Raw genomic sequence first — 12,853 nt, forward strand, 5'->3', positions numbered from 1 at the left:
GGTCTTTAGTGTTTAATTCATCAAATCTGTTCTTCAGATGATCTCTAAATTCAGGAGGAAAGTTAGTGGAATATAAATTGGAAAGGTAAATTTATTCTAGAGTGTGTAGTATCTCTGGAGCTAGGAATAGGCATCTTTTCTTTATTCTGGAGTGAATACAGAATCATTCATTCATCTCTTATACAACATTTTTAAGCAACATCTAAGGAATGTGCAACAGGAATGAAATATGCAAGCTGAAAAATACAGTCTCTGCCTTCAAGGAGCTCACTATCCCCTGGGAGTGACAGATATGTATGTCAATAATGACTGTACAACAATGTGAAGCATGTCATGACAGTGGCATGTACAAGGTCACATGGGAAGATTTAAGACAACCTAAAATTAGACTTGTAAGGGAGTAATGATGAAAGATATTTCAAAAGAAAATCTGTGAAGAGCAGTAGTACTTCTCTAAACAGAAGAGGAGATGCTGAGGATTCAGGACAACGGAAAACACTAGAAGATGTGATGAAGTATAAAGTGTTCTGAATAAGGCCAGGAAAAGGTAGGTCTGGGCATGTGTTGAGAAGGGGGATAGAGAAAAGTACCATTCTCACCACAAAACAAGAGAAAGAAAGCACCCATAGTACTAGGAAAACCAACTTGATAGCATTTAATCCAAAGTCACAGGAAATTATCAAATTATTCTGATGTTTAAAATTATGCTTCATAAAAAGAATCTGTAAATTCTACAGTCTACTGTCAAATGCAGAAGACTAGGGAAGGGAAAGACAAAGAGGAAATAAATTCAACATGGTTATGTCCCAGAAACCAGAAAAACTAAGTTGTTGCTGTTGTTCGGTGTCTTCAAGTTGGTTCTGATTCATATTGACCCTATGTAGGGCTTCCGAGGAGCGCATGGTGGGTTTAAACCGCAGCTTTAAGGTTCAAAATGACCTTGTGCTCTAGTGCATTTGCTATAGTACCACACCAGGGCTCCCTAACAAGAATGGCACAAGTAGGGATATCATGGAGAAATAATTCACCTAAATAAGAAACCAAAAATTTAAGGAGCAAAGGAAGACATGTCAGGCATATCACATTTTAGACTGGATCAAGTGACAATCAAGGAGTCCTGTCTACCCAAACTGGAAACAAGGAAGGAGAGGCACGTTCAAAAGAAATCTAGAAGTGGGAACATATTTAAGAGATAGAGGTTTTCTTGGCTGGTGGATATGAACTTCCAGCCTTGTGTTTAGCAGTCCAGTGCTTATCCTACAGCAGCACCACACAAGGTATTACAGATGTTGCTGTGGTTGTCAAGTGCTGCTGAGTCAGTTCTGACTCATAGCGACCCTGTATTAGGGCTTCTAAAGAGTGGCTGCTGGGTTTGAACTACCAACCTCATAGTTAGCAGTCCGGTGTTGATCCTATAGCATGACACGAGGACTCCAGGTACTATGGATAGTGGAGTGTAGCTTAAAAAAGGCCTCTATTGCAAAGATCAAGGGTACCATCACTCAATGAAGCAGTTTCTACACACGGCAGAGCAGAAACCACATTATATGACTCAAAGAATTATTGGGTTGTGAAAGCAGATTATTCTTTGGAACTCTGGAGAAATTTAACAAGGAAGGGAAGAAGACAGAGGTTAGTAACTTGAAAAGCATCAGGCAGACTTGTTTTTAAAAATGGAGGAGACCTGAAAAGGTTTGTAGGTCAGGAAAAAAAAAAAAAAAAAAATCCAGGAGGGAAAGAGATTTAATCATCTTTATTGGCAGGAAGTTCCTATTTCTAACTTAAATCTACAGCCCAAACCATTTCCTCTTGCTTTGTTCTTAAAGATAAAGCACTGTAATTTGCCATTTTCTAAATGGTGAAGGCCATCATATATTTGGGGCGGATTATTAAATCACACTACAGAATCCACATCTGGGTTGAAAGTGCCAATCCATTAGCCCTTTCTCATGAGTTCTATTTTTCAAACTTTTAATCATCTCCATAGCTTTTCCTTTGTGCCCTTCTCCACATTCTAAGGAGTCTTCTTTAGGAAAACATTCTCAATAGGGCCCAGCAATTTAAAAAAGGCCAAGCCTACACCAAGTTTTAAAAAAGATGATCCATCCACATTAGTGGCTTGCAAACGCATTTTGTTTGTTTGTTATGTTTTTAAAGCATGGGAACCATTTCTTCGAATTAAATTATCTCCTAAACAGCAGTGGAACTGCCGGATTGTAAAAGAGATGAGCTTTAATTCCTCAGTATACCCTTCTCCATTTTACAGAAACCACTTATGTAAAACCCAAGGGTCTGAAAACCCATTTTATGTCATGGTTTTGTTTATATGTCCAGCTTATATTATGGTGGTGGTTGTGTGCCATGGAGTCAGTTCCAACTCATAGTGACCCTGTATCAGGTTTCCAAGGCTGTAACTCTTTATGGAAGCAGAAAACCTTATCTTTCACTTGTGGAACAGGTGGTAGATTCGAACTGCTGACTTAATGGTCAGCAGCTCAGCTCATAATCCATTACACTATTTGTTGTTACTGTTAATTGCCATTCAATCAGTTCTGACCCATAGCGACCCTGTATTTCGTAGGAGCAACTGGTGAGCTTGAACCACTGACACTGCAGTTCAAACCAACTTTGCAGTCCAGCACATTAACTCATAGCTCCACAAGACTCCCCACTATATAGGCTACAGTCCCTATTTAATTTACAATATAGTAGTGTTGAATACGGAGTCCTGGTGTGGAGCTACAGGTTAGACTGCAAAGTTGGTTTGAACCTCAAGGTCGGTATTTCAAGCTCACCAGTCACTTCTTGGAAACCCTCTACAGGGTCACTATGGGTCAGAACTGACTCGATGGTATTTCACAACAACATCAAGTGTTGAATATGGAGTCCTGGTGTGGTGTTGTAGGATCAGCACTGGACTCGGAACCACAAGTTCACACCTACCAGCTGCTCCTCAGAAACCCTATGCAGGATCATAATGAGTCAGAACCAACTTGACAGCACTTAACAACAACAGTTGTTGATTATTAGTTGTGTTTTCTTAGTTTCTCTCATTTCTCATATAACACCTAAGTAAGTTACCATTCCTGTGTCCTATAAGAATCCCTGCCGTTATCGCTATATATTATGTGGCTCTTTCCTAGAAACCTTTTCCTACTCACAAATGTCATTTGCAGAATTCTGACTATATATCCCAGGCATTAGCTATCTCTATAAGCAAGGTTACCGATAAACGTAACAGCAATAGAATGAACTTGAAAACTATCTCTTGACAATAAAACATTTCTTTTTTTCTTTTAAAGAAAAATTGAAATTAGTAAAATTCCTCATCAACTAAATACCAAGAAACTGTGAACAACAATGTGTATATTCTATTAAAAGTGATTAACAGAGACACATATCAAAAAAAGTGTATGTGTTCAGTTTGGTACTAACCTAATAAATTTAACAGCCAGGCCAAGGTCTGCTATACAGCAAGTTCCACTTTTCTTCACCAGGATGTTCTTACTTTTCAGATCTCGATGGGCAATCGCTGGTTTGCCTTGAGTACTAAAGATTTCAGTGTGTAAGTGACATAAGCCACTTACAGAAGAATAGGCGAGTTTCAGCATGGATTTTGTATCTAAGGTGGTAGACTTCAGATAATCATAGAGGGACCCATTTTCATGATAGTCTGTGATTAAGTAAAGTTGAGTCCAAGATCCTGTCCCTTTGATGTCTGCAGCAATGAACCCTAAAAGGAAAACAACAACAAAAATGTTTAGAAGTGCTTTCTGAATACTTTTTGTTCAGACTCATAACAGTCCTAAAGGACAGAGCAGAATTGGCCCACTGGATTTCCTAGGCTGCAGTCTTTAGGGGGAGCGGAGTACTGGTGGGTTTGAACTGCCAGCCTTTGACTTAGCAGCTGACAGCTAAATAGGAGCAACTGGTGAGCTTGAACCACTGACACTGCAGTTCAAACCAACTTTGCAGTCCAGCACATTAACTCATAGCTCCACAAGACTCCCCACTATATAGGCTACAGTCCCTATTTAATTTACAATATAGTAGTGTTGAATACGGAGCTTAATCATGGTACAATCAGGGCTCCATACTCTGAGCATCTCAATTTTACTTAATATCTCTGTTTTCTGTTTATACCTATGACAATATTTATTCAATGATTAATATCAAACAAAGGCATTTAAAATGGAAGGAGTAGATAAAAAATAGAGTTGGTATCTGAAAACAGGACCCCCTTTCTAACCAGTGGTTAATATTTAAATTATTTTAAGGTTAATAGTAAATAATTCCAGGATCCCTGGTAACACAGTTGGCTAAGTGTTGGGCTGCTAGTTGTAAGGTCAGTGATTCAAACCCACCAGCCACTCTGTGAAAGAAAGATGAGGCTGTTTGTTCCTGTAAAGGTTTGCTGTCGCAGAAACCCTACGGATCAGTTCTAATCTGTTCTATAGAGTTGGTTAAGTTAGTATTTCATAATAGTATAGGTACACATAAGGAGTTTTGGTAGCATAGTGGTTATGAGTCAGGCTACTAACTTCATGGTCAGCAGTTCGAAACTACCAGCCATTCTGTAAGAGAAAGATGAGGCTTTCTGCTCCCATAAAGATGTACAGCCTTGGAAACCCTATACAGGGTTGCTATGAGTCAGAACCAACTCCATAGCACACTACAACCACCACAGGTACACATGAAGCCCAGCTTGCAAAACAGGGTCCTGAAGAGATAAAGCATAACCACTACCCCCTACAATTATCAGATTACATTCTTTGCAGTTGAATGATCAAGTCATTTTTTAACTTGAAAAGACAAAAAGTGAATCGGTTCTCTATATGAGCTCTTAATAAAAATAAACCCAATGGATAAATTTCCCATTTTTTTAAAAAAGAACATTTCAACTAACACATCCTCCTTCCAATCCCTGAGAAGCTTTCAGAAATTATGGCATTACATTTGCATGCACTGCCACTGAAGAAAAAATACTTTAGAGTTTTCCATTTCTAGCCCAACACTCTCATTCACAGAAGTGTATTAGTCATTCCTTCTGTGAGGTCTCCCATTAGAAGCTTATGATATTCTTGAGCCCATGCCAAGTAGAGATTTTCTCTGTATTTCATAACATGTCTAGACAGATGAGTTAATATGCAGATGTTAACAGAAAAAAAAAAAACAAAAAAAACTGGGGGAAAGCTAGGAAACCCTGAACATTACTATACAGATTTGTACTCACCCAAAATATTTTCATGCCTCATCAACACTGTCTGATAGATTTCTGTCTCTCTGAACCAGCTGGCTTCCTCTGTGGTGAAGAACACTTTCACAGCTACCTTTTCGCCACGCCACTTTCCCATCCAAACTTCCCCATAGCGACCTTTTCCAATCTGTTTCACCATCTGAATCTGCTTAGCTATAGTCCTTTGGACCTGTTAAATCCCAAAATACACTGTTAGTGTATTCACAGCACTACAGATTTGTTTAATCATTTTTTTTTTCCTCCAGAGAAAAACAATTACCACATGCAAAATATATTTAGGCATTCGCTTTTCTTTATATAGAGAAGTTATTTGTATTTCTTTATTAAATTATATGTTCTTTTAAACATAGTTTGAGCTTAATTCTAGATTCTGAATGTTCAAAATATTGCTTGTAAATTATTAAATATTTCATTCTATCCATTATCATTTTCATAGGGAAAATCTGAATAGAACATTTTCATTTCTACCACTAGGGTATCAATTCCCTGTGAAGGAATTCTTGCCACCATACAACTTAGTCATGGATAAAATATGACAAAACAAAATTATAAATCATTGTTGGGCTCACAAGGAAATAATCTTCAAGCAGGAAGGAGGAAATGAGGGAGGGAGGAAAAGAGGATGAGAGGTAAGTGCTGAGATCAGATTGAAAACAGAAAGCATTAGGCATATATGAGTGCTGTTGCTATTGGATACGGTGGAGTCAGTACTAACTCATAGTGACCTTCTGAACAAGTCAAAAATTATTGCTACTAGTGTTACAGTTCATACAGGTATGTTTTACTAAAAACAAAGCATGTTTAGACATGTCTCTCGGCTCAGTGGATGGCTACAGATAAGTTGTCTCAGTACTATGCTTGTCTTACTCTCCTTAATGTGCCTTCACACAAATCGCTTCTATCAAAACAGTGACTTCTGAGGGGATCTGCCTAACCAGTAAAACTCACGCCAGAGAGGTCTGCTCAGAAGGCTACGGCAGCTGTTTTTTTGGGATTCCCAAGTGGTAATCTTGGTAAGATTTTCTTGAAGCACACAGGACAATGACAGGGGCTATTAGGAAGAAGGTTTAAGAAAACTGGAAACTGCTTTAGGAAGAAAAAGTTCAGGAAAGTTGCACCAAGGAATTGGTTTCCATCACAACACTGGACGTGCTCATTCTTCAAGGGTAGCCAGGGCTGTCTTACGGTAATTTCATTGGGAAACTTTAGACCATCCACCCAACAGCCATTATGCTTCCCCTTCACATTTCTTTTTGTTCCTAAAACTCAAGCAACATTGAAAATGAACAAAATTTGAATTCCTCAGAATGTCAAAGCTACCATTTTGTCACAGTGTAAATAAAACGGCACAGAAAAATTTCAGGGAAAGGTTGTTGTGTTCTTGTTGTTAAGTGTTGTCAAGTCGGTTCTGATTCACAGTGACCGTGTATAGGGTTTCCGAGGAGCAGCTGGTGAGCCAGAACCACCAACCTTGTGGTTCCAACTGACTTTGCACTCTAGTGCATTACCCCGCAGCACCACACCAGGACTCCAGGGAAAGGTTGTTGTTGTTGTCAAGTGCCAGCGAGTCGACTCCAACCCATAGTGACCCTGTATAGGGTTTCCAAGGAGCAGCTGATGAGCTTGAACTGCCGACCTTGCGGTTCAAACGGCTCTGAAGCACCATAGCAGGGAAGGGTTAGAGAGATAGAAAGACTATATTCAGAAATGTATAGACCTAATTCTATACAAAACAATAGCTTTATATTTTGATATTTTCTCTTAATAAAGGTTTCTGTGATTTTGTAGCACTACTTTTTTTTTTTTAATGTTTTATTGTGAATTATGTGATAATTTACATGGGAGAACATTAGCTTTATTGTTTCATTGCCATGGTTACAATCCCCTCTATGCATCATCAACCAACCAAAGGTTGCCTGCCCCCCAGTCGTCAGCACACAGCCCCTCTCCTTCTCTGGGTCTAAATTCTCCAGTTGCTCCATCTCTCCATGTCATCGTCTCTGCCTCCATCTCTGGTGTCACTGCTGTTGTGGGCAGGGTCTCGCTCTCCAGTCTTCTTCCTTGATGGTCCCAGGGACCTCCGCTCCTAGACTACAAAGTCAATCACTCCCCTCTTTTTGCTACAAAACGTATACATTTCCAACCTCACAACCAGTCCTGATAACAATTATTCACTATTGTATCACAAGAGACCTATCAGCATCTCCTTTTATCAGCCCACCCAGAAAGCTTGGATACTACTCAGTGGAAATTCTACCTTCCTCCATGCCCTTTGGATCTAGGCTCCCTCTTGAAAGCTTGTAAGCCAGTCACTTCTTGACTTTATAGTCCCCCTCCCCCCAATTTTCGGTAGCCAATGTCCAAGTTGCCCATCCTTGTCTACTCTGTGTATGGAGGGGGTGGGTATGATCCTCGCTGTAAAGATTTGTTCCCTCTTTTGAGCTACTGCATCCATAGGCATAGGTCAAGTTCATCAAATTGTATCAGATTACTCTTTGTTTCCTCATCTTTCTTCTTCTAGTTGAGCTCTGATCATCCAGTCATTGAAGCCATGTCAAGTGGGTATTATATCTGCAAGTGTGGGTGTTCTTAGGCATATGCCCTCTCTTCTTATCAGCTGGATGCTTCACTCTCCATTCTAGTCCTCTGTGGCTATGTCACTGACTCTGGGCCCAAGAGTCCCCAGGTCTTCTAGCATTACTTTCTGATTCACCCTTGTACACAGCCAGAATTGCTGTCTGGGCAAAGAATATTACCAGAGCTGGGATCCAAATTCTAAAGTCTGACCCTCTGACACAATCAAAGAATTGAACCTAGGGCTATTGATTAAGCTGCTATTAAATTTGCCCTAGGTTGCTAGCATACTATGGCTCTGAAAATATAGCAAATGAAAATTCACTTTGGAAAAATTCATTTACACAAGAAGAATAAGCACTGGACTGTTAACCACAAGGTCAGAGGTTCAAATCCACCAGCTGCTCTTCAGAAACCCTATACAAAGTCTGGATGAGTTGGACAGAACAATGGCATTTAACAACAACAACAACATACTCTAAACAAACTCTTGTTACTCTACAACTTGATTGTGGATAAGGTTACAAAGCAAAAATGTAACTCATTGTTGACTTCACAATTAAAAAACAAAATGAGCATATGGGGAGGAAATAAGTGATGAAGAAAAGGAGGAGAGACAGAGTGAAAATGCAAAGGGGTAAAAGGGGAAAGGAAGGGAAGAGGGAGCAAAGGGAAGAAAGGAGAGAGAAAGAAGACAGGATAAAGAAAAAAAGATGGAAGAAGGGAAGGAGGGGGAAAAGATGATCTTACAGAATACTTTTTTTTTAATTTTTTTAAAGCAAACAGACATAGTCTAGGTAAGTGAGAATCAACAGAAACAATAATAGCAGATTTAATGCTTTTAGATTATAGATACTGGAATGTTCAAATATAATGTCTCTGCTGCATAAGACCTCTTTAAAGTGTTCAGGAGCAAAGATGTCCGTTTGAGGACTAAGGTGTGCCTGATCCAAGCTATGGTATTTTCAATCAGCTCATATGCATGTAAAAGTTGGACAATGAATAAGGAAGACCATAGAAGAATTTCAGTTATGGTGTTGGAGAAGAATATTAAAAGTACCATTTGAAGAACAAACAAATCTGTATTGGAAGAAGTATACCCAGAAATCTCCCTAGAGGCAAGGATGGTGAGATTTTTGTATCTCATATTTCAGACATACTATCATGATGTCCCTGGCGAAGGACTCCCCAATAAGATGGATTGGCACAGTGGCAGCAGCAATGGGCTCAATGATTATGTTTAACAGTGTAACAATGATTATGAGATTGGCTCACGACCAGTCAGTGTTTCATTCTGTTGTATATAGGATCACTATAAGTCAGACCCAATTCAACAACACCTCACAACAACAAAAATAACGCAACATAAAACGCGTAAATAAATAGAAGATGGAATTTTTTTAAAGTAAGCATGAAGGGATTAAGAAAAAATTATACTTTTGGAAGTATAACAACTAATTATCACAATAAAAACAAGTGGAAGAGAAAAATAAGATTACAGCAAGGAAGAAAGAAAGTTAATGGGCTGGAAGAGAGGTCTTTAAACAGTACACTAGATAGACTGAAAGAAAGTAAATCTGTGAGTTAATTGGCACAGAGTTTAAAATGAGAGTCTTAGGTAGAAAAAGAGAAATGAGAAGAGAAATGGTATTAAAAGAGAAAATAGTTACAAATTTTCAGAACTGGCAGAAACCATCTGAGGAGGCTTCAAAGAGTTCATTGAAAAAGTCCATTATACTTCCATTTTCCATGAACTTTTGAAACAGCATGAGTTAGGATTTAAAAGGAAATATGAAGTCTTTAATGCTTACTATTTTTGTTCTCATTCACTCTGTCTCCCATCCCTTTCTTCATCCCTTACCCCCACCTCCCCCAACAATATGGTGGATTTTGTTTTTAATTTTGCTGGGGCAACAAGCCCTGGAAATCACCGAGTTATGTATTCAACTTAAAATGAAAACAAATAAAGACAATTGAAAGTAGAAAGAAAATGCAATAAATTTAGCTGGTGAAAAACTACAGAACATTAACTTTGAAAGCTAATAAAATGAGAAAACTGTGAGGAATCATCAAGAGGAAAAAGAGATGGAAATAAACTATAATGGGAATAAAACTAGGAAACAATGATAGACCCAGCAGATAGGAAACAGAAACCAGCAAATGCAGGAAAGCTAGTATCAATGAAGGCTTCCAATTTGGGGTAAATTCTGCCTTCAAATAAGCAAGGCCAAAGTATCTGATCACAACCTGTCTTGATGGACAAGAATGATATTCCCCTTTCCTTAGCTCTGTTGTTGTTAAGTGCCGTCGAGTCGGTTCCGACCCATAGCGACCCTGTACAGGGTTTCCGAGGGTGTAAATCTTTACGGGAGTAGAAAGCCTCATCTTTCTCCCGCGGAGCGGCTGGTAGTTTCGAACTGCTGACCTTAAGGTTCGCAGCCCGATTCGTAGCCACTACGCTACCAGAGCTCCTTATCTCTAGAGCCTCAGAAATATATTACTATCATTCCAGCCCTCTTTCCATATACCACCTTCTTACTGGGTTCTCCATTACATAGGAAGGCAGACACCTCTCTTCCATAATAACGCTGCTTTTGAAATTCCAAGTTCTTCAGAAAATCTTACTGGCTTTATTAGATTGGAAAGGTCTACATAGGAATATACCTACTTCCAATATACTCTCTTTACTTTAAATAAGCTTTGCTAATTTCCTTCACAGAAAATTATTATTTTTTAATTTATAGTCTATGTCAGGGTTCAGCCAACTTTTTCTGTAATGGACCAGAAAGTCAATATTTTAGTATCCATGGGTCATTTGGTCTCTATGCTAACTCTACTGTGTAGCATATAAGCACCATAGACAATCTGCAATCAAGTGAGTTTGGCTGAATATCTAGGTGGTGAAAAGGTTAATATGCTTGGCTGCTAACTGAAAGACTGGAGGTTCAAGTCTAGCCAGAGGCACCTTGGAAAAAACACCTGGTGATTAACTTTAGAAAAATCACCATTGAAAACCTTATGAAGCACAGTTCTCCTCTGGCACATTTGGGGGCACCGTGAATCAATTGTAACTGACTTGACGGTAACTAGATGGCTAATTGATTATGCTCCAACACAGTAGATTTGGTTCATGGGCTACAGTTTGTGAACCTTTGACCTATGCACACAGCCTTTTATGATGGAGTCAGAGGTAGAAACTGAACATAATCCATACTTCTCTCCTTTTAGCACAGATGCATCTGCCTGGACTTGGACCTCCCGTCTTTCAGTTAGCAGACAAGCATGTTAACTTTTTGTACCACCCATAATCTTAGTCACTCACTTGATTGCAGGTTGTCTAGGGTGCTTATATTGGGCCAGAATTTCTTTTGTCATGTGTTATCAGTATTATTTGTGCACTTTAAGTAGTATGTCATGGTTGTGGAGATATTATGAGCTAAAGGTAGACAAACCTGGATTATCTTCGGTTTCCACCTCAGACTCCGTCATAAAAGGCTGCTATGAGCAGGAATCCACTCAATGGTAAACAACCTTCTCTGATGAGGTTTCATCGCTTTTTGCTGATTAAGCTACCTAATGCCTTCAATCTTAGGTTATTATTGGTAGGTGCCATTGAGTCGGTTCTGACTCATAGTGACCCTATGCAAAACTGAACGAAGCATTGCCTGATTCTACACCATCCTCAAAAGTTTTATGTTTGAGCCCATTGCTGCTGCAATCATATCGATACATCTCATTGGGGATTTTCCTTTTTTTTAATTGACCCTCCACTTTAACAAGCATGATGTCCTTCTTTGGGGATTGGTTCCTTCTGATGACATGTACAAATTAATGAAAGGTGAAATCTCATTCTCCTGGCTTCCAAGGAGCACTCTGGTTGTACTTCTTCCAACACAAATCTGTTTGTTCTTCTGGCTGCCCATAGTACTTTTAATTTTCTTCTCCAACACCACAATTCAAATGCATCAACTCTTCTATGGTCTTCCTTATTCACTGTCCAACTTTCACAAACATATGAACCATTGAAAAAAATATGGTTTAAGTCAGGCACAGCTTAGTCCTCAAACGGATATCTCTGCTCCATTTACCATGATTTTTCTGTAGTTGTGGGGTTTTTTTGTTTTCTTTACATTTATGTATGATCCATACTGAAGGTTGCAGTCTTTGATCTTTATCAGTAAGTATTTTAAATCCTCTTCACATCTAGCAAGCAAGGTTGCATAATCTGCATATCACAAATTGTTCATGAATTTTTTCTTCAACCCCGATAATCTCAGATTCTTTGTTCAGCATACATACTAAATGTTGTTGTTAAGTGCTAGTGAGTCAGATCCTACTCATAGCAACTCTATAGGGTTTCTGAGGAGTGGCTGGTGAGTTTGAACCGCCAACGTTGCAGTTCAAACCAACCCTGAGGTTAAGTGCTAATCTTATGGTGCCACACCAGGACTCCACAAACTAAATAAGTATTGTGAAAGTATACAACCCCAGCATATACTTTTCCTGATTTTAAATCATTCAGTATCCCCTAGTTCTGTTCTAACAACTGCCTCTTAGTCTGGGTACAGTTTCCTCATGAGCATAACTAAGTGTTCTGGAATACCAATGTTATCCATAGCTTATCAGGATCTACACAGTTGGAAACCTTTGTACAGTCAATGAACAAGTAAACATCTTTCTGGCATTTCCTGATTTCAGCCAAGTTCCATCTGATATCAGCAAGGACAATCCTAGTTTCATGTTTTCTTCTGAATCTGACTTGAATTTCTGGCACTTCTCTGTTGATGTGCTGTTGCAACCATTTTAAAAATTATCTTCAGCTGAATTTTATTGTATGTGGTATTAATTAAACTGTGTATGATTTCTGCATTCCTTTGCATCACTTCTCTTTACAAAATAGACACAGATATGGATATTTTCTAATCGGTTAGCAAAATTTCTTAGAATGGATGAATGAACACCTCTAGTACTGTATCAATTTGTTTCAAGATTTCAATTTGTATTATGTCAGATCCTGGAGCC

General features: G+C 38.9%; 1 protein-coding gene across 3 annotated transcripts in view; it reads right to left on the reverse strand.

Annotated features, from left to right (window-relative positions):
- The window catches only part of BMPR1B (bone morphogenetic protein receptor, type IB), a 262,703-nt gene that overhangs the window by 16,835 nt on the left and 233,015 nt on the right, over nucleotides 1–12,853 (reverse strand). For all 3 annotated transcript variants that reach the window (XM_006874690.1, XM_006874689.1, XM_006874691.1), the window contains exons 7-8: nucleotides 5,234–5,426; nucleotides 3,436–3,733 (exon numbers count right to left, since the gene is read on the reverse strand). In XM_006874690.1, coding sequence (XP_006874752.1) covers nucleotides 3,436–3,733; nucleotides 5,234–5,426 — 491 coding nt within the window. The remainder of the gene's footprint in view (nucleotides 1–3,435; nucleotides 3,734–5,233; nucleotides 5,427–12,853) is intronic.

This window comes from Chrysochloris asiatica, unplaced genomic scaffold (genome assembly GCF_000296735.1).
Source record: "Chrysochloris asiatica unplaced genomic scaffold, ChrAsi1.0 scaffold00294, whole genome shotgun sequence".
Classification (NCBI taxonomy): Eukaryota; Metazoa; Chordata; class Mammalia; order Afrosoricida; family Chrysochloridae; genus Chrysochloris; species Chrysochloris asiatica.